Below are 22,653 nucleotides of genomic sequence, written 5' to 3'. Positions count from 1 at the left end.
CAAACTCCCTCCAGGGTAAAAAAAAAAAAAAAAAAAAACTACCATTGGAAAGCACACAACTCATACAAAAGATATGTCAAATGAGTTGCTTGGCCGACGATATGTTTAATTATTTTTATTTTTTTTACAGCAGAGGAGACAGTGCAAGGGCGTAAAAAAAATAAAATAATAATAATGAAAAAAAAAGCCCGCTACTTACTGCTCCCGTATTGTTTGGAATTTAGTGATTGGGACTGTTGGGATAATCTCATCTCCTTGGTTTATGAAGACATCATATACAGGGACTGCTTTATGTGAGTCTTTCTACTTACAAGCGCTCCTCAAGCAGGCAACCGCGTTATAGCGACGAGCAAGGCAGCATCCAGCGTATTATCTGATGCCTTCCTGCTTTCTCTTTTGCCAACACGACACAAAAAGGCCGCTGAGGGGGGAGAAGATCTTTTAATCAGCCTTTTTTCTTCTTGATAAAAAAGGGAAAATGCTAGTGGAGATATGGAGCTTCTGAGGAGTGTTTTCTGTCGCTGTTTTCTGTCATGTTACTACAAAACAAAATCGTACGGGAGAAATGTGTAGTTTTGAGGCTCTATTTTTAAACGTCTTACAAACCAAATCAATGCCGCCGAGTGGATAAATCTCATAATCTGTCATGTTACTACAAAACAAAATCGTACGGGAGAAATGTGTAGTTTTTCGTCTTGATAAAAAGGGAAGATGCTGGTGGAGATATGGAGCTTCTGAGGAGTGTTTTCTGCCTCTGTTTTCTGTCATGTTACTACAAAACAAACTCGTACTGGAGAAATGTGTAGTTTTGAGGCTCTATTTTTAAACGTCTTACAAACCAAATCAATACCGCCGAGGGGATAAATCTCAAAATATGTGTTCAAATGTCGCGCCCTAATATGTCAAAACAAGACAAAATACCTACTTTCTTTTGCCGCACCACTTTCTCTCTTCCTTCATGAATCCTAGTCATAATAAACAAACTATCGGTGGGCGGAGAAATCTCGCATGCCAAGAGAGTGCATGGCGCCACGGTGCTGTAACGAGCGTCCAGCGAGGCGGCTCCGTCATGCTGCGTCCCGTGGTTGGTCACATGGCTCGCACGCCGCCTTGTTGCCCCCGCTCCCACCGCGAGGCGAGAGTCAAGACCCCGGCCAACGTGGGTCAGTAGGTTACGCGGGACCGGATGGATGGGACATACCGCGAACAGGTATTACAAGAGGGTGCAGGTGGAGCTAGGCAACTTGAATATAAGCCACCGTGCCAGATTATCGTACTCAAGAGCCTCGTATTGATCGGTTTCTGAGCATAGCTATTGCCCCAAAACACCAATAATTAACCATTTTAACGATAACTATAAATGAAGGCAGTTATTGGGGTAGAGGAGGCAGTTTTGGGGTCTTAAATCAGCAAACATAGGAGGCTGGGTATGACAATCTGGGAACGTTGATGTAAGCCTTCAGCCGATAAAAAGCTAATGGTGGTGGTTTTGAGTCTATATATCTTAAGAACCAACGTGGCGAACCCTTCTCATACATGTAGCTATATGAACACCGTTACAAGAGGATATATACAGGTGAAACTATGCCTTGTCAAACTACCAACAGGTCCATAAAACTACCCATGGAATTTATTATCACTCCTATCCAATGATCTCTTTACTTTGAAATAATTTGAGAAGGGGACGCGAGTTCTACAGTAGGACTTCAGCTGCATACACAGGAAGACTAACATCAGGGTAAAGATAATAAAATGCTGTGTACCGTACTTTGGGGAAAAAAATAGGTTGTTGACTTGACAAGGGGAAACAGTAGGTCACCTTATCTCACCCTATCTTCTCCCTGACCCATTTGAGAAGGAGACGCGGGTTCTACATACAGTACGACTTAAGCTGTACACAGGAAGACTAATATCAAGGTAAATATAATAAAATGTTGTGTACCGTACTTTGGAAAAAATAGGTTGTTGACTTGACAAGGGGAAACAGTAGGTCACCTTATCTTACCCTATCTTCTCCCTGATCCATTTGAGAAGGAGACGCGGGTTCTACATACAATACGACTTAAGCTGTACACAGGAAGACTAATATCAAGGTAAATATAATAAAATGCTGTGTACCGTACTTTGGAAAAAATAGGTTGTTGACTTGATAAGAGGAAACCGTAGCTTATATTACCTTACCCTATCCTCTCCCTGATCCACTCAAACAATAAAAAGTGAAAAAAAAAAACGTAAGAAAATCAAGGCAAATCTAAAAAAATTAGTTTGCTTACGTGACTGACGATAAAGAAATTGGGTTTAGATAATCATGATAGGAATATCCACATAGGGGGAAACAGTTACCCATCTCATCTTACCTATCCTCCCCTACCCCCCCCCCAAAAAAAAAAAATAGAGGGAAAATAACCGTAAGATAAAGGTGATCATTCTTACCTGTGCGGGGCATCCCAGGTAGACGAGGATCACGGAGGCGCACACTATCGCAAAACTAAGGAACTGCATGATGGAGTTGAGCTGGTGGTGCACGTTAGTGGTATATAGTGAAGTGGTGTATATGTGGTGCTTGGTGGGGCGTTAGTGTTGGTGGCGGTAGTGGTGGAGGTGGTGGTGGTGGTGGTGGTGTTGACAGGGCCGTGTATAAGCTAAGGTGAGAGTACGTTGCAGTGCACTCGCTCACTCAACACTAATAACTTTCACTCTCGGTCCCTCCATATAAACCCGCCGAGAGGAAGGGTCGCTGGATGTCGCCCGCTCGGAACACCTCGCCTATTACCCCCTTCTTTCCCTGCCCTCCACACCCCTCTAGAAGCTCCCCTACCGTACCCCCTTCAACCCATACCCAAACTACAACACCCCATACACATCTTACCTACGAAACACCTGTGGAAACGCCGTGAAACATAAGATTTACCTGCCGTTTCATCTATAGGGAGGTGAAGGTAAAAGGGGGTTTCGTAAGGGGAGGATGCGGAGGGGGAGAGAGTAAGATAAGGGGGGGGGTGAGGTGTTGAATAATTTCTGTCTAGAGCGACCTTCACCCCCCCTCCCTTTCGCCCCCCATCCACCCACACCTCCCACACCTGCCCCCCCCTTTCCCCCCCTCCCCCCCTCACAGCGACCCACCTGCTGCCTTATCACTATTGACATCCACCGGGTCGCCTTACTTACTGTGTCTGTTTGTTTGAGCGTTCTTTTTTTTTTGTTGTTTGTCGCGTTGATTTGTTAGGTATTCTCTCTCGCCGCCGCCCTGTGCTTGCTGTTGTTGTTGTTGTTGTTGTTGTTGTTGGTGGTGGTGGTGGTGGTAGTAGTGGTGGTGATAGTGTTGTAGTAGTAGTAGTAGTAGTAGTAGTAGTAGCAGTAGTAGTAGTAGTAGTAGTAGTAGTAGTAGTAGTAGTAGTAGTAGTAGTAGTAGTAGTAGTAGTAGTAGTAGTAGTAGAAGTAGTAGTAGTAGTAGTAATTCTTTCAGTGACCGAGGGAGAGTCTGTCATGTTCCTTCCTTCCTTCCTTCCTTCCTTCCTTCCTTCTGTCCTTTTCCTCCCTTCAGTGACTTAGGAAAACTGTCATTTTCTTCCCCTCATTGACCTGGAGAGAGAGTGTCCTTTACCTGCCGTGCTCCTGTGGAGACTGTGACGCTAGAACGGTAATGATCAAGGGCGGCCGAAGGGAGGTTAGGGTGTTCCAGGCGGCACTTCCACTTCCAGCATCGTAAGTCGCACGCTCGCTGCCGTTCGTTCAAGCGGGACACTTCCTCGAATCCTTGTCCCTCCGGAGCACACGTATCCTGTAACCCATTCTAGCTAACACTGGAAGGCTATGATTTCTTCACCCTTTCTAGAGGCTTGAGTGTTGCTGGAGCTCTTTCTTTTTTTACAGCTAAAGAAACAGCTCAAGGGCAACAAAAAAAGGTGTAAAAAATAAGCCCGCTAATCGCTGTTCCTACAGAGACAAAAGTTATGAGCGGCCAAAGGAGAGGTCAATTTCGGGAGGAGAGGTGTCTTGAAGCTTGTTTTGTTTACCCTTTATGTAACTCAGTCTCGCTAACACTCGAAGGCATGGATTTCCTTCACCTTTTCCAGAGCCTTGAGTCTGGCCGAAACTCTGACTGAAGTTTTTGTTTTCTCCCGTAGCAAATTTTCTTCGTTGCTTCAGCTTTTTCAATGTATAGGAAAGGAGGCAGCAAAAGGCCCTCCCCCCCAAAAAAAAAAACGTATCAGGACACCTCTCCTCTCGAAATTGACCCCTCTTTTTGGCCACTCCTCTGTACTCTATTCAGGAGCAGTAAGTAGCGGGCTTTTTTTTCATCATTGTTTTTTTTTCACGCCCTTGAACTGTCCTTTTCTGTAAAAAAAATAAAAAAATAAAAGCCTTGTCTAACTATCCCTAGGTTCACAATACTACCCATGGACATACTAACACATCCTCTACGAAAGTCTTGTCAAACTTCCACCTGCCTCATAAAACTACCCATGGACATACTAACACATCCTCTACGAAATCCTTGTCAAATTATCCCTGGGCTCACATAGCTAACACAACCTCTATGAAAGCATTATGAAACTATCACTAGAACCATGAAACTACCCTTGGAAATACTTACACAACCTTCATCAAACCCTTACCAAATGTGGGTGAGCAAGCCCCGAAATGTTTGAGAATATGGGCCAAGAGGAAAAGGTATTGCCGGCGAGACGAACGAAATGGGAACCAGAACGCGACCTTGATCTACAACTGGTGTGTGCATGATGCTGGCGGCGGCCGCGGGAGGGGAGCGATACCAGGAGTGTTTCCAAGAACGGCGGCGTCCCTGGCGGCACCCCTTGCATCGCGGTGACCCTGGCGGAGGTGACGAATCGCGTGACATTGCCTTCGAAGCTTCCACGAAAATTTATGAGGTGAAAGGGAAGCTGATTTTTTTTCCTCTGACCTTCCTAGATAACATTTCCCCCTCCAGGAATTCCTAGAAGATGAGTTATAGAACGGGATAACCTTGACTTCTGATTGGATTATGTTTATCTTTATTTCATATTAATTATTACGCGTCCAGGAAGATTTGTGAGGTGATATGAAGGTGATTTATTGTCGCTGCTGTTGTCAATAGATTAAATTGCTGCTTTCTCTATTTTTTTATAATACTACTATGCTAGTTAATTAATACTGTTTTAGTTCATATTAAGACAGGTAAAACTAAGATAGATGATAATTATTAGGTGAGGTAATATTAAGGAAGAAAATATTAAACCAGGCAAATGTTAAGATAGATGATATTAAGCAAGGAAAATAAAGTTAGAAAATATTAAGGTAGACAGTTTAAGTCAGATGATATTTAGCTAGGCAGTATTAAGTCAGGTATATTGAACAAGGCAATATTAAATCGGAGAATATTTAGCTAGGCAATATTAAGTCAGGTATCGTATATATTATAAATATATTAAAATATAATATATTAAGGCAAGTAAGCAATATTATTATTAAATCAGATAAAATTTAAAATTAATTAAAGCAATATTAAGGCAATATTTAATCAATATATTATATTAAAATATATTATTAAATCAGATAACAATAGGCACAATATTAATAGTCATATATATTAAGCAAGAATATATAAAATCATATATTTTAGCTAGGCAATATTAAGTCAGGTATATTAAGCAAGGGAATATTAAATCAGATAATATTTAGCTAGGCAATATTAAGTCAGGTATATTAAGCAAGGGAATATTAAATCAGAGAATATTTAGTTAGGCAATATTAAGTTAGATGATATTAAGTTAGAAAATAATAAGATAGGTAATATTAAACTAGACTATTATTAGTTAGATGATATAAAGAATAAGACAATAAGATAGAGGTAATTAAACTAAATGATAAGATTGATTAAGAATGATAAGATTTCGGCCACCTGTTTTGATTTTTAGGAGCAGCGAGTAACGGGCTTTTTTTATTATTGTTTTTTTTTTGTGCCCTTGAGCTGTCTCCTTTGTTGAAAAAAAAAAATAGCTAGAAAATATCAGTAACTTCGATAACATTAAGCTCAACAATTTTTAAGTTGGTTGACATTAATTAACTTTCACAAATATTCATGAGGTGAAAGGGAAGCTTGTTTTATTTCCCCTGTCCTTCCTATCCCGGATCGTCGCTTTCCGGCCGCCGCGGGAGTCACGCACGCCACGCATCGACCTTACCGCCGGTGTCAAGTTGGCGATCTGCGCGGCGGCCAGGCTCAGGACAGTGCGGGGACGTCGGCGCGCTATCCGGGTCATTGCTGCCGGTGGTGCGATACTGGAACATCCTTTTCACGCGTCGTTTGATTAAGGACAGGAAAGAAAGGTATGTCTGTCTTCTGTATATTTATTCTTATTATCATTTTACCGTTTTTTTCAAGGTGGTGCGTTAGGCAAATACTGGAGCATCCTTTTCACGCGTCGTTTAATTAAGGACAGGAAAGAAAGTATGTCTGTCTTTTGTATATTTATTTTTATTATCATTTTACCGTTTTTTTCAAGGTGGTGCGTTAGGCAAATACTGGAACAGCCTTTTCACGCGTCGTTTAATTAAGGACAGGAAAGAAAGTATGTCTGTCTTCTGTATATTTATTTTTATTATTATTTTACCGTTTTTTTCAAGGTGGTGCGTTAGGCAAATACTGGAACAGCCTTTCATGTGTTGTTTACTTAAGGACAGAAGAAGAAAAAAAATTGTGTATGTGGCTTTTATATTTTTATTATTTTTTTTTTTTTCTTCAGTTAGGCAGACACTGGAACACTCTTTTGATGCGTCGTTTAAAATTAGGGACAGAATAAAATAATGTGTGTCTTCTGTTAACATATTATTAGTGTTGTTGTTATTTTCTTGTTTTGTTTTTTTTTGTTTTTTTTTCCAAGGTGGCGCGTTATCCAAATACTGCAGCGACCTATGCGCCATTTAGCAAAGACAGTGAAGGAAAAATATGTGCCTTCTGTATTATTATTATTATTATTATTATTATTATTATTATTATTATTATTATTATTATTATTATTATTATTATTATTATTATTATTATTATTATTATTATTATTATTATTATTATTATTATTATTATTATTATTATTATTATTATTATTATCATTATTATTATTATTATTATTGTTATTGTTATTATCATTTTTATTATTATTTTCTCTTTTCTCAGGACGGTGTGTCAGGCAAATACTGGAACAGATGTTCACAATTAATAAGGAAAAAAAGTAATAATAACGTAAACAAATGAACAAAAGAAAACTATGTCTGTGCAATGTGCATCAAGGTGGATTTTCTTTCTGCATATCACGTCGGAGAAAGATTTACTTTTAGGACAAGAGATGGATGGCTTTTAGTATGTAAGTTTTGAGCTCCAGTAAAGTCAAACAAAATAGTAAATAAAATACAGTAAAGTAAATAAAAGCAAAGTTGTGTTCTTTATCTTATTATCTTTTCCCTTTTTTCAGAGTGGTTTGTTCGTTGAGGCAAATGAGCCAACGAAAAAGCACCATGTTGGGCGACAGGACAGGAGGTGAAGATGGTAAGTGTTATCTGCCTGCAGTTTGATTAAAAAAACCTCCTTGACGGCATCTGTATATTCGATAAGTCTGTGTTTTCCAGTAACTACGAATCCGCGGGCCCAGGCACTCGGCGCGCATCTCACCGAAATGTTCATCCTCCCTTTCGAGGTGGTTGATAAATGGGCACCTTGGGAAACCTGGAAAAGGTAAACTGTGGCAATCCTGGATGTTACACTGGCCCTGTGCCCCGGGGTAACAGGTTCTTCCCACCACAGTCTCAAGGGCCATGCGACGGAGATGAGAACCTCGAGCACGTGCACCCATAGCGTGGCCCCCAACTTAACTTTCCAATTAGCACTCGCAAATTAAGCAAATGGAAGTTAGACATTTGTGGATAGGATGGACCGGCGGGTGGGTAGTGTGTTCTCGGGAGCTACCAATAGAGGAGAAAGAGAAGTATGCAGGAGGAGGCGAAAGGTAGAGGGAAAGCCTTGCCTCTCATAGTTTCCTTAAACTCTTGTGCAGGCTTGTGTATCAGGGAAAAGGTCACCTGGAATTAAGCTGAGGTGCGAGAAGATGTGGAAACCAGCAAACATATATAACCTTTTTTGTGGAAACCAGCAAACATATATAACCTTTTTTGTGGAAACCAGCAAACATATATAACCTTTTTAGTGGAAACCAGAAAACATATATAACCTTTTTTGTGGAAACCAGCAAACATATATAACCTTTTTAGTGGAAACCAGAAAACATATATAACCTTTTATGTGGAAACCAGAAAACATATATAACCTTTTTAGTGGAAACCAGAAAACATATATAACCTTTTTAGTGGAAACCAGAAAACATATATAACCTTTTATGTGGAAACCAGAAAACATATATAACCTTTTTAGTGGAAACCAGAAAACATATATAACCTTTTATGTGGAAACCAGCAAACATATATAACTTTTTTTGGGGGGAAACCAGAAAACATACATAACCTTTTTTGGGAAACCAGAAAACATATATAACTTTTTTTGTGGAAACTAGCAAACATATATAACCATTTTTGGGGGAAACCAGAAAACATATATAACTTTTTTTTTGTGGAAACCAGAAAACATATATAACCTTTTTTGTGGAAACCAGCAAACATATATAACCTTTTTTGTGGAAACCAGCAAACATATATAACCTTTTTTGTGGAAACCAGAAAACATATATAACCTTTTTTGTGGAAACCAGAAAACATATATAACCTTTTTTGTGGAAACCAGAAAACATATATAACCTTTTTTGTGGAAACCAGAAAACATATATAACCTTTTTTTGGGGAAACCAGAAAACATATATAACCTTTTTTTGTGGAAACCAGAAAACATATATAACCTTTTTTGTGGAAACCAGAAAACATATATAACCTTTTTTGTGGAAACCAGAAAACATATATAACCTTTTTTTGTGGAAACCAGAAAACATATATAACCTTTTTTGTGGAAACCAGAAAACATATATAACCTTTTTTGTGGAAACCAGAAAACATATATAACCTTTTTTGTGGAAACCAGAAAACATATATAACCTTTTTTGTAGAAACCAGCAAACATATATAACCTTTTTTGTAGAAACCAGCAAACATATATAACCTTTTTTGTAGAAACCAGCAAACATATATAACCTTTTTTGTGGAAACCAGAAAACATATATAACCTTTTTTGTGGAAACCAGCAAACATATATAACCTTTTTTGTGGAAACCAGCAAACATATATAGCCTTTTTTGTGGAAACCAGAAAACATATATAACCTTTTTTGTGGAAACCAGAAAACAAATATAACTTTTTTGTGGTCCCGCCCGCATGCCGCTAATCAGGCAGGCAGGCAGGCGCTCGGTAGCCGCGTACTGCATAAGGCTTTCATTATATTCCCGGTGTTTACTGGATTACCGCGGTTTGTCCTCATGTTTTATTCTGAGTGTATTCGGCGGCGTTTCCTCGTTTTATATTTCCTCATTTTCTCCCTTCCTTCCGGACTAATTTTCTTTGATGAGGCAACTTCCTGGATGCTCTTCCTCTCTTCTCCTAATTATCTTTCTCTTTCCTTCGTGCACGCCTATAGAGCGCCGGTCTGCCTCCTCTATTTATCTGTCCTCCTCGTTTTCTTGTTTCTGTTGTCTCTTCTTCCTTCCGGGGTAGTGTTCGGCAGCGTATCAACTTCCTGGATCTCTTCTCTTCTCCTTCCTTTCCTTATAATCTTCTTTCCTTCGTACACTCCTGTAGAGCTCCAGTTTGCCTCATTTATTTATCTATTCATCTTTATTTACATATTCTTTCTCTCTTTATCTATTTTCATTTACTTTTATTAATCTATCTATCCCCTATCTATTCTCTATTTATCATATTATTTTAGTAATTCGCAATGTAATGCAGGAAGTACCCACTACATTAGTTTCATTATAAAGCAGTAAAACATGTCGTGGAGCACCTAAAATTTCAGTCAATGTTTTCTTTTTCCCTCCAAGAGCTAGAATAAGATTTTTGTGCGTGTGTGTAAATACCCATAGTGCCTTTTAAGCCTCAATCAATTACGAGCGCAAGCGAATGTCTATCTATTTATTATTACATTTCATAGTGACGCCTTGTTGTGAAAATACTAGGTTATGCTACCCGTGTGTCCATCAGTGGAGTGCTGTGCCACATTAGGGCCTGCGTGGGATGACCTGCTTTCCTTGTCACGTTGTACACCTGCTTCGTCACCCCACACACGCCCCCTCACACCATGCACGTTGAAGCTTTGGGGGGAAGAGGAAGGACAAGGAGAAAAAGGATAGATGGCTTAAAAGAGTACGACAGCGATGGGATTGGAGGAACCGAACGGGAAGGATAGAAGAAAAGAGACGGCATAGCAGGAAAAGCTGAAGACAAAAAGCGCCTGGTTGCATTACAGAAGACGTTAGGAGTGAAGGAAGGCTTAGCAGGAACAGTGGCCTCGTATAGGAAAGATTTGAAAAGCTGAAGAAGATTGAAGCTTTGGAGAGGAGGCTTCGAAGGAGAGGGATGATGTCCACTGCGAGGGTATTCTCAAACGCTTCTGCCTCACGTATCAACTATTTCCAAAGGTCGAGAAAGAGACTAATCGAGTATTTTTTCACGTTCTTGGTACAGGAGAGCTGTCAAACTACCACTAGGGCCATAAAAGTACCCTTGGCAATACCCAGAAATTCTACGGAAGCATTGGCCCCTTGTCAAGAGCTGCGGTCCTCAACTCATCCGATCCCTTTCCTCACCGACCTCCCCGGCCTGGCTCACGAGACAAGGGCGGCGCTCCATGGTCGGCTAGGAAGATCATGCCTGTCACTCCCGGAACGGTGAAAGGTAGTATGCACGTAGCGAAGGGCGCGGCAGTACCGGGGTTAGGTGCAGCGGGGGCTCAGGGTCAGTAGGCCAAGGTAGTACTTTGGGTCTATGGTCGCAGTCTCTTTTTTACTTCCTACTTTCCGAGGCTGAAGAGGAAGGTAGCATTGTCACCTGCATAGTAGTCGTCCTCTTCCGTATCGAGTGTCATCATTATCATCAGTGTCCTACTCGGGTGCGCTGGGGAGGGTGATTACGTATTGGTTTTCATTAGTATTAGTATTATCATTACTTTCATTATAATTAAACACAGGGCAATAGGTAGAGACGAAAGAGGACTACAAATGCTATGAGTTACAAAGCCTCGAGACGCCTAAGACAGAGGGAGTGAAGGATGAAGGGAATAAAGTAAGGGACAGGCATGTGAAATAACTGATCCGGAAGCTAAGACGATCAAGCAAGAAGCATCAATATGAGAAAACAAAGAAACATCGCCTGTAACCCCGACACGCCTGAGAGAGGGAATAAAGGGTAAAGGGAATAAAATAGAGGATAGACAACTGAAATAACTTTAAGATCCGGAAACTAAGAGGATCAAGCAAGAAGCATCAATATGAGAAAACAAGGAAACATCGCCTGTAACCCCGACACGCCTGAGAGAGGGAATAAAGGATAAAAGGAATAAGATAGAGGATAGACAACTGAAATAACTATAAGATCCGGAAACTTAGAGAATCAAGCAACAAGAATTAGCATGAGAAAAAAGGAGACAACAAAGAGAAGCAAACATAAAACAAAGAGGAACAAGGGGAAAACAAGGAGAATAAGAATGAATGGAATAAAGAAGATAGACAATTGAAATGAATAAGGTTCAGGTAACTTAGAGAATCAAGCAACAAGAATTAGCATGAGAAAAAAGGAGACAACAAAGTGAAGCAAAAAGAAAACAAAGAAAAAATAGAAGACTAAGGATGAATGGAATAAAACAGAGGATAGACTGTTGCAATATATAACATCCGGGCAACTTAGAGGATCAGCAACAAGAATCAGTATGGAAAAAAAGAATCAAGAAAGTGAAGCAAAAAGAAAATAAAGAAAAAAAAATAGAAGACTAAAGATGAATGGAATAAAGCAGAGGATAGACAATTGAAATATATAACATCCGGGCAACTTTGAGGATCAACAACAGGAATCAGTATTTTTTTTTTTTACAGCAGAGGAGACAGTGCAAGGGCGTAAAAAAAAGAAAACAATAATAAAAAAAAGCCCGCTACTTACTGCTCCTAATAATAATGCATGGAAGAAAAAGAATCAACAAAGAAAAACAAGAAAAAAAACGAAAACAAGGAAAATAAGAATGAATAAAATAAAGTAGACGATAGACAATTGGAATAACTAAGAGGATCACGCAACAGGAATTAAGTACGAAAAAACAAAGAAACATCGAATCAGACCCTCGATATCAAGTTCGCGTTCATTTACCTTTCTTATATGCAACTCAGGAAGGCTAAGGAGAAACTAATTACACGATCTTCTCAACATTTGCGTCACATTCACGGCATTTGTAATAAAGTGACGCATTAATTTAAAGTGAATGATATTTTAACTTAACGAGAAACTGATGCGATTTACAGCATATTGGTAACTGAACATAATACAGGGACTTGCTAAAGAAAACGAGAAGAGAGAAAAAAGGTTGTGTTCAATGGGCTACGAAGTGGACACAGACTACCGGAAACAAGACGAGGATAAAGAGGAGAGTTTTTATTTTAGTGAGCTTCGAAGTGGATTAGAACCTATAAAAACAAGACGAAGAGAAAGAGGAAAGTTTCTTAATGAGCTTCGAAGTGCAAGGAGGCTAACAAAAGCAAGGCGAGAAGAGAGAGAGAAAAAATACGGTACTGGCTGAGCCTCGAAGTGCAAGAAGAAAGAAAAAAAAAATACTGATTGAGCCGAAGTGGGCCAAAACTAAGGAAAGGAAAACGAAGAGAAGGTGGAAAGTTTCTTAAAATGAGTTTCGAAACGCACCCAAACTAACAAGAACAAGGCGATAAAATAAGAAAAGTTACTTAACGAGTCTGGAAGTGGATCAGGTGCTACAAAAACAGGACGAAGTGAAAGAGGAAAGTCACAAAAAAATTCGAAGTGGACCAAGAATCACAAAAGACGAAGAGAGAGAGAGAGAGAGAGAGAGAGAGAGAGAGAGAGAGAGAGAGAGAGAGAGAGAGAGAGAGAGAGAGAGAGAGAGAGAGAGAGAGAGAGAGAGAGAGAGAGAGAGAGAGAGAGAGAGAGAGAGAGAGAGAGAGAGAGAGAGAGAGAGAGAGAGAGAGAGTTGTGTATTTCAAGCTATTTATTGCCCTCCCTCTCTGTCCCTCCATCTCTATATACAATCCATACTCTCTCGTGCTCTTTATTCCTCCTCTCTCACCCCTTTCACTTTCATTCTCTCTCTCTCGGCGTCACAGGTGCTTGGGGGGATGCTGAGGAGGTAGCTTATAATGTCCGCACGCATCCTCCCCTACTTATTCCGTCTCTGATAATAATAAGAACAAACAACTAACTTCATGGGCTTTGGTGGAGCTTTTAATGTTCGCACTCCTCCCCTTCTGCCTGCTTCGCCTCTCATAATAGTAATAAGAAGGGTAATGTTCGCACAGGTATCAGAACACCTCTCCTCCCGAAATTGACCCCTCTTTCGGCCACCTCTTTGGATTCTTTTTAGGAGCAGCAAGTAGCGGGCTTTTTTTTATTATTGTTTCCTTTTTGTGTGCCCTTGAGCTGTCTTCTTTGTTGTAAAAAAAAACTCACATCTCCCTCTCTACCTATTTCGTTTCATAATCGTAAAAAGAGCAAGCAGGTTACTTCATGAGCCTGGAAGTGGGGTAGGAGATCGCCGCGCAGCCTTGACAGAGCGCGTAGTCATATATGTTATAGTAATATCCGCACTCTTCCCTCTCTATTTATTTCGTCTCATAATAACGATAATACGAGCAAACAGGTTACTTCACGGGTCTGTAAGTGGGGTAGGAGATCGCCGCGCAGCCTTGACAGAGCGCGTAATCATATATATGTTATAGTAATATCCGCACTCTTCCCTCTCTATTTATTTCGTCTCATAATAACGATAATAGGAGCAAACAGGTTACTTCACGGGCCTGTAAGTGGGCCAGAGCACGCCGCGCAGCCTTGGTAGCCGGCACGCGAGCCCCAGTTTCCAGCGCCGATGTATATTCGACCGAGAAAACTGTCGACCTTATCAGTCATTAATTCTCATGGCGGCGACCCCATGTCAACACTCACGCCGGTTGATCTGGGCCGCTCAAGGCTTTTTTCACTTTCAACCTACTTAGCAGCGGGGACACGGTGGCGGGTGTGCTTGAGGCAGGCGGGTGTGTGTGTGTGTGTGTGTGTGTGTGTGTGTGTGTGTGTGTGTGTTGTGATGCTGGCTGGCTGGCGTTTGCGTGTGTCCCGATTCCCGACGCTGCTTTCCATTGAAGGGCATGAAGATGATGATGATGAAGAAGAAGAAAATAATGAGGATGAAGATGAAGAAGAAAAGTTGGTGAAGAAAAGATGATGGAAATAATAAAAAGATAGAAAGAAATGGAGAACGAAAATGGAAAAATAAAAAAAAAATATCTTTTTATTCATATATTTACTTATTTCACATATATTTTGTGTACCTACATACTTACATACATACCTACATACCGGTACACGCACACGCACATCTGCTTTGAATACGGCCTTGGTGAATCTAAAACGTATTAACCTAGTGCCGGTTTTAGATCATGCTTTTGTTGTTTTCGTCCCAAGAGGGGCCGTTAAAAAGTCGTAAAGTCGGGCGAACAAAGAGATCATGACTAACAACGCCTTTCCACAACTGCACACAATTAAGTGAAAGCACAAGGGCGAGATGCGGGTCGGGGTGAAGGTGACGGGCGGCCCTCATCCGCCCTCACCTTTGTTTACAAATATTATGAGCACGGCAGTCCGCGCGGCGTGATGCAACCACATCCTCCTCACCTGCAGCCCCCCCTCCCTCCCTCCCTCCCTCCTGCAGGCTGACCCCCGCCCCGTCTTGTGGGATAGGTCAGGAATCGTTTTCCAGCACGCCTACACCAAGGGGCTGGGAGGCCTCAAACACGCACCTTCCCTTCTTTGGCAGACACAATTAAGGAAGGAAAAGAATAAACTGTTTTCTTAACTAGCCGCGTAAGAATATCCTTGTATTACTAGCTTTACTTTTTTGCATGTTCATTTGGTCGAGCCCTCTAACTAAACGTATTTGGGCTCATAAAAACATCCGGAATTGAAAAGTGATATTTTCGTGTAAAAATTTATCACACTAGGACACTGGGTCAGCGAGGCGCCCAGTGTGGCTCAGCGCTGCGTGGACCTCAGCGGGACGCGTCGCTCTGCCTGAAGTATGGAGAAGAAACAAAAAGCCTTGTACACACTTGAAGCCTCTCTGTTGACAACTATCGGAGTGGACTAATCAAAGGGTAGAGTCGGATGACATCAACTTCGCCCGGATGAACCCCACATGACACACTTGTACTTGTTCTTTAAGGCCCCGTCCGTTAGGTGATTCGGGGCTTATGGGCAACGAGGAAAACTGTGATTTCTGATGCTCTGAAGACCCCGCACAGCACCCTTCACCTGTTCTCCCTTGGCAATGTGGCTGAAGACTCTGGCGAAAAGGTACTCAACATCCATCTTCTTATTTTCAAATGTCCCAAAGATCTTGCGGTTTCAGACTTAAGCAATAACGTACACAACTCCCATCTATATGTTTTCAAAGGCCCAACGACCGGTTTCAGATCAGACAATAAGGCTAACAAGATTCACCCACTGGTTTTCGAAGACCCCGGCGATCACGGGGTGTAAGACTCAGGCAATAAAGTACACAAGACCCATATACTTGTTTCCAAAGGCCCCAGCGATCACGTGGCTGGAGACTCAGACATTAAGGTACACAAGATCCATCCACTGGTTTTCAATGGCCCAGCGATCACGCGGCTAGAGACTGAGGCGATAAAGTACACACTGGTTTCCGAAGGCCCCAACGATCACGCGGTTTTAGGTTCAAGCAATCCAAGCATCCACTGGTTTCTAAGGCCCCAACGATCACGCGGTTTTAGGTTCAAGCAATCCAAGCATCCACTGGTTTCTAAGGCCCCAACGATCACACGGTTTTAGGTTCAAGCAATCCAAGATCCACTGGTTTCTAAGGCCCCAACGATCACACGGTTTTAGGTTCAAGCAATCCAAGCATCCACTGGCTTCTAAGGCCCCAACGATCACACGGTTTTAAGTTCAAGCAATCCAAGCATCCACTGGTTTCTAAGGCCCCAACGATCACGCGGTTTTAAGTTCAAGCAATCCAAGCATTCACTGGTTTCTAAGGCCCCAACGATCACACGGTTTTAAGTTCAAGCAATCCAAGATCCACTGGTTTCTAAAGGCCCCAACGATCACACGGTTTTAAGTTCAAGCAATCCAAGATCCACTGGTTTCTAAGGCTCCAACGATCACACGGTTTTAGGTTCAAGCAATCCAAGCATCCACTGGTTTCTAAGGCCCCAACGATCACACGGTTTTAGGTTCAAGCAATCCAAGCATCCACTGGTTTCTAAGGCTCCAACGATCACACGGTTTTAGGTTCAAGCAATCCAAGCATCCACTGGTTTCTAAGGCTCCAACGATCACACGGTTTTAGGTTCAAGCAATCCAAGCATCCACTGGTTTCTAAGGCCCCAACGATCACACGGTTTTAGGTTCAAGCAATCCAAGATCCACTGGTTTCTAAGGCCCCAACGATCACACGGTTTTAGGTTCAAGCAATCCAAGCATCCACTGGTTTCTAAGGCCCCAACGATCACGCGGTTTTAGGTTCAAGCAATCCAAGCATCCACTGGTTTCTAAGGCCCCAACGATCACACGGTTTTAGGTTCAAGCAATCCAAGCATCCACTGGTTTCTAAGGCCCCAACGATCACACGGTTTTAGGTTCAAGCAATCCAAGCATCCACTGGTTTCTAAGGCCCCAACGATCACACGGTTTTAAGTTCAAGCAATCCAAGCATCCACTGGTTTCTAAGGCCCCAACGATCACACGGTTTTAGGTTCAAGCAATCCAAGCATCCACTGGTTTCTAAGGCCCCAACGATCACGCGGTTTTAGGTTCAAGCAATCCAAGCATCCACTGGTTTCTAAGGCCCCAACGATCACACGGTTTCAGGCCCAAGCAATATGGTACACAAAGCCCACATGCTGGTTTCCGAAGGACGAGCGATCACGTGGCTTCAGGATCAGGCAATAAGGTACGCAGTGACATCGTAACCCTGACCGGCTGCCTAAAATATGGGCCAGTGTGGAAGGTTTCGTCCCCGCGGTGATGTGCCAACCCGCAGCCGCAGCGTGCCGTCCCCTCCCCAGCCCTGACCCGCTTCATGCCACGTCATCTTGGCCCCCCCGCAATGCCGGTGCCGCGCCGCCCGCCCCCCGCCACCCTACGGCCGCAGGAAGTGTGTGCCGTGTTTTGTGTGCCGCCGCCTCGCTGCCAGCTGGACTGGAGGGAGGGGGTGAGGGGGCGCGAGGGAGAGATTAATTGTGTCCTGAAGTGGACATCCGTGGTAGTGTTTCACCTTCACTGTTTCCTTCGCGCCGGACAGGGAAGTGACCATTTGGGCGGCGCGGCGACCTGACAGATTAACTAAAAAAAACTCGTTCCAGGCGACTCACGGTCGGGAGAAGGGACACGCGGAATATTATCAACTTTGTATTCATATTATTCAACACTCAGCTGCACATGACCACCGAGGTAATAAAATGCAATGAGAAGCTACCTATTAAAGTGTACAGCATCACTCATTTAATGTCCAAAAATATATCTAGTAAGAGTCGGACGAAAGCTCATATTAATAATAGTCCTCTTATACAGAGAAGCAATTATATGTCAAAAAAGGAGTATCAAGCAGGGTCAAATGTGTCTTGATAGTCCGTTCCTCAAAGTCAAGAGTTTACAGGTTAGATGACGGCGGTAAGGCAGAAGGAAGGCCGTTGCGAGTTTAACAGTGAAAGAGAGAAATGTAATTATATACTGGTTATTTTTTGCATTACGGGGATGATCTCGAGAACATGGAAAGTCTTGTGCATCGGCGCTGCGAGAGGGCTGGAGACATGCAGTTAATAGTAATTTCGGGAAAGTGTTACGCATAAGGGTAACAATAAACGATGGCAAGGGAAACAACATTGAAGTGGGCTTTGAGAGACTAAGTAGAGAAGAGGACGTGACGAATTGCCTTCGACACTTAATTTTGTTTATCTAGATTAACTGTGTGAGTGGATTCCCAGCACACAAGTGACTGGAAAGATGGAGTCAAACATTTATTTATTGATACTAGAAGACGACGGTGACTGTCCACTATCCAGTACAGATAGAATGGCCAGAAACTAACCTTGAGATGAAAGTGAACGGATAGGGATAAAAACCGGGTGGTTCAGAAAACAAAGATTTGATCCTGAGTCTCAAAACCTCGAGACGTCTGAAGCAACAACAAAAGTATCACCGAAACGACCCAGAGGATGATAAAAAATAAGTCAGGGGGCAAGATCGCCAACAGAACGCACCTTTCATAACCCGGAGTGTCGACCAGAACAAAGGTTGAAATTTGATCATGTTAAAGTGATTCCCTGCCAAGGGAGGCCTGGAAAGCGTTAGTAAGAATACCGGTGAGCCGCCGCCCAGCTAGGTTTTTCAAAAACGGCAGCGAGGATATATTTTTGAACGGTAGTGTGAAGGCTTAATGTGACTACTTTGACAACTTTTAACCTGGGCTGAACTCTTGTGAGGTAAATTTTTTTTGACAAATGGCATCATCGGGGCGTGACCGCTAGAATGACATGTCTGCGGAACTGATTTCGGTACATATACAGGAAAAGACTAAATGACGATTAAAAATTGAATCAAATTAAATCAATAAAGCAAATTTATATAAAAAAAACTCTCGGTAGTAATAACTGAAGGAGGTAAAATACGAGAGTAAGGTCTGCTGGGATGACACACATGTTACGTAAGGGACACTTTTAGCACATTACCGGTTAACTAATAGCAGTGTGGCCTAGGCAGTGACCTTTCCCGAGGCTCACTCACGCCTCTAGGCCAAGGTCGTTGTCCTTCACGTGGAGGGCGTCCTGGCCTGCCTGTGTCGTGGGTTTGTGGACATTTCCGAGTCCCTTCCTGTTGTGTACAGCCAGGCCTAGCTGGGCTAAAGGCGGGCCGACGCGCCAGCCAAGGCCAGAGGCTATTATTATTATTATTATTATTATTATTATTATTATTATTATTATTATTATTATTATTATTATTATTATTATTATTATTATTATTATTATTATTGTTATTATTATTATTATTATTAGCATTAGCATTAGTATTGCTACTGTGTACTACTACTACTACTACTACTACTACTACTACTACTACTACTACTACTACTGCTGCTGCTGCTGCTGTTGCTGCCATTACCACCCATTTTGCCACAGAGGGGAGGTGAGCCTATTTGGTTTGCTTCTGTTGTTAAAGATTTACCCCCAGTATCCGAAGAGTAGTCCGAAGACGGCCTGTTATGAGGGAAAAGATTGCTTCCTCCCTGCACGGGGGAGCACCGGCCTGAGCCAAAGGCAGGATGCCGACAGACCGACTCTATCGGCGATCGAAATCTAGCCGACCAAGTCGGTCTGTCGACGAGGACTGGCGTGTCTCTGCCATTTGGTTTGCATTCCGATAGCCTCATGAGGGACCAACGTGACGGATTTAAGCGCCGAGGCCACGTGCAGGTTAGCGTACGCCCCCGCCTGAGCCCTTACGAGTACCTAAGTACTCCGCTTGCTGAGAGAATTGAATAAGTTAAGATAACTCAAAGTTTGTCAGAGATCTTCTAAATTTGATATTTTAAGCTGAGAGAATCGAATATTTATCAGAGATTTTCTCCGTACACTGTATATCGTGTTTTAAAAGTTATTCCTAAAACAAAATAATTGAGCCCTCCTTCTCCTTTTCCGTTCATAGAAAATGATGGAACACATGCTAAAGTAAACTCACACGGCTTCATGTGCTCCTGCTCCACGGGCCATAGAGTCGGTCTGTCGGCACCCTCTTCATGGCCCGTCACCCTAAGGGCCCATGGTCTCTTCGAGGAAGGACCATGTTCTCATGAGTTCTCTTGAGTTTTATTTTTACGTTCATGGTACAGAAGCCTTGTCACACTATTACTAAGGTTAGTAAGCTCATAGAACTACCCATGGAAATACTAACAACCTTTACCTGAGGATGTGGAAACCCTGAAATGTTTGGGAGAAGGAGGAGGAGGAGAAGGAGGAGGAGGAGGAGGAGGAGGCGGAGGCAATAATAGAAAAAAAAGGAAATGAAAGATAATGAAGTAGGAGACTGAAGAACGAAGGATTCTCAGAAGAGCAACATTGACAGGAAGGGAGGCAGGGAGCGTGAGAAGGCAGTGGCAAGAGTTACTAAAATCGTAAGACATGACCAAAGGAGATGGTCCTCTGCTCCCATGCCTTTCACCCTTCCTTTCCCCTTCTCCGCCCTACCCCTGCACTTCACTCCCTTTCCTTTCCCACCAAGTCCATTCCCCTCTGCTCCACTCTTCCCCCCTCCCTTCCTTCCCAATCCGTGCCCTCCTCTGCCTTGCTACCCCTTCCCTACCCTGCCCACTCCCCTTGCCCTTCCTTCATTTTCCTTCTGCCCTTTATTCCCCTTCTTTCCCCAGCACTTCCCTACCCCCACCAAATCCTCTTCACTCTGCTCCTCTCTCCCCCCCTTCCCGTACTCTCCTCGACCTCTCTCTCCCTTCTCTCCTCCTGCCCTCCCCTGTCCTGCTCCCCCACCCACCAATGCAGCACCCAGAGCCAGTGTAGCCAAGGTCACGGTTTCCCGCCTAATCTGGTTACTTGTCTTGAGGCTCTACGGGAAATATTTGAATGCTTCATGTTTCAGGTTTTTTTTTTCACAATAGATGATATTCTTTGTTTTGTGCGCATGATTATATTGTAGTACATCATGTATTTAACAATGCTTTTTTTTAATGAGCACCGAGGCCGCGCGCAGCTATAGCATATGCCCCCAACTTTACCTTTCGTGTTGGGCTATTTTTGGGCTGCTTTTGTGGTGGTGGAAGTCCGCGGGTATCCCCCAGGGCGCTTTGGTAACCCTGCCTGCCCGGTCTGTCAGTATCGTTTTGTGGTGAGAGACGGGCGCGTGGAAAACTCGGCCTTCCTTTAGTCTTCCTTCAATTACAAGTGAAGTTCAGTGCCAAGGATGTATCACGGGGGTGCCATGGACGTGCCAAACTGGAGTACCGGGGTGAGTGGAACATGAAGCCTACAAACTTTATTCATCGCCATCATGGAATTCAACAAACTCAGCACATCACAGTTATAGAGTTACGAGTTCAACATTTGCCCGCTGTGGTCTTTGCATTACCATCATAAACTAAAACAAACTCAAAACATCACCCTCTATACAGCCACGAGTCAACATGATCTTGCTTTGTTCTTTTCCATCACTATCATTGACTAAAACAAACTCAACACATCACAATTATATTTAGAGCCACGAGTTACCATGAGCCTACTTTGGTCTTTGCTACTCGGCGATAGAACGTTATAACTCATCCAATCTCATTCCACACTGAGTTTCCCTTCCTGCTTGCTGTATCGCACGTCATTCTTCTTATTACAGCATTTATCAGGATTAGGAAGTCCACGATTGAGTATTAGAGGCGAGGTATGGAAGACGAGCTGATGTGAAAATATTAGCCGGTCATTGTTGTATTTTGAGTGGTTCATGTTTGTACCTCAGAGTTTGTTGATTTTGTCGAGTTTATACTTTTTTCGTGTCTGAGTGGGTACGAATTGGCAAACACACTATGCCTTTGATTTCTGAATTACTCGCTTGTTTGTGTGATTAACAGAGCAATATATTTTTTTCCCGTCATGTGGTTTCTAGAGCGGTTTTCTGTTGCCTTCGTTCCCAGGTTGTGTTGTGTTAATGTAGCGGATGTGTTTGTTTGTGTGTGGCCGGGAAGTCCTGGATGAGACGGATGCATGTGTTGATATAAATACCGTTGTGTTGGTTATGTCAGGACCCTCCACTTGATCAGGGACTTGGCTCTAAACAAGAACCAGCTGCAGCATTTCCTTCAGTATCTCTTTCCCTCTCCCTCCTTTTCCTCCTCCTGACCCCAGAGTTGAGTGTTGATAATGTCTGAATCCTCCACCCGATTGGGACTCAGCTCTGTACAAGAAGCGGCTGCAGCATTTTCCTACTTTGGTGGCGGTGTTCCCCTCGGCTTAAGGTTCTGCCCCGCCCCCTCAGCCCACCTGTCTCCTTACCTCACCTCACCTGCTCGCTTCACGTGTTTCTTTCCTCTTCTCACCCCCACTTCCTCCCCGCCTGCTTCTCTCCTCTCCTCACCTCCTCTCCTCGTTACCTCTCAATCTCTTTACACTGGAGAAAAGACGTCTACGAGGGGACATGATTCAAGTCTTAAAGTACCTGAAAAAAATCAGTAACGTCGATTCCTCCAAATTCCTTGAACTGCAAACCAACTCAAGAACTAGAAATAACGGTTTACCCATTCAGTCGAGTCGATGTAACACAGACATTGGAAGGAGTTTCTTTTCAAGCCGAGTCATCCGCCACTGTAACAATCTTCCTTCAGAAGTAGTAAATGCGAATACCATCAACTTTTTTAAAAATCGAATC

At 42.7% G+C, this 22,653-nt stretch overlaps 2 protein-coding genes and 1 long non-coding RNA gene across 3 annotated transcripts in view; 1 reads left to right on the top strand and 2 right to left on the bottom strand.

Moving 5' to 3' along the window:
* The window catches only part of LOC126983937 (trypsin II-P29-like), a 13,890-nt gene extending 11,001 nt beyond the window's left edge, over positions 1 to 2,889 (bottom strand). Inside the window, exon 1 of the mRNA XM_050837174.1 lies at positions 2,434 to 2,889. Coding sequence (XP_050693131.1) covers positions 2,434 to 2,502 — 69 coding nt within the window. The 5' untranslated portion in view covers positions 2,503 to 2,889. The remainder of the gene's footprint in view (positions 1 to 2,433) is intronic.
* Positions 2,890 to 8,616: 5,727 nt separating this feature from the next.
* Positions 8,617 to 9,261, bottom strand: LOC126983938 (uncharacterized). Its single transcript, XR_007736300.1, has 3 exons — positions 9,190 to 9,261; positions 8,998 to 9,093; positions 8,617 to 8,834 (listed from the first exon to the last, which is right to left on the bottom strand). It is a non-coding gene; the product is annotated as an uncharacterized LOC126983938 (long non-coding RNA).
* Positions 9,262 to 21,092: 11,831 nt separating this feature from the next.
* The window catches only part of LOC126983935 (endoplasmic reticulum membrane sensor NFE2L1-like), a 143,745-nt gene continuing 142,184 nt past the window's right edge, over positions 21,093 to 22,653 (top strand). Inside the window, exon 1 of the mRNA XM_050837171.1 lies at positions 21,093 to 21,249. Coding sequence (XP_050693128.1) covers positions 21,205 to 21,249 — 45 coding nt within the window. The 5' untranslated portion in view covers positions 21,093 to 21,204. The remainder of the gene's footprint in view (positions 21,250 to 22,653) is intronic.

This window comes from Eriocheir sinensis, chromosome 55 (genome assembly GCF_024679095.1).
Source record: "Eriocheir sinensis breed Jianghai 21 chromosome 55, ASM2467909v1, whole genome shotgun sequence".
Lineage (NCBI taxonomy): Eukaryota > Metazoa > Arthropoda > Malacostraca > Decapoda > Varunidae > Eriocheir > Eriocheir sinensis.
Note: the sequence above shows the minus strand (reverse complement) of the source record. Positions and strands in the feature narration are given on the sequence as shown.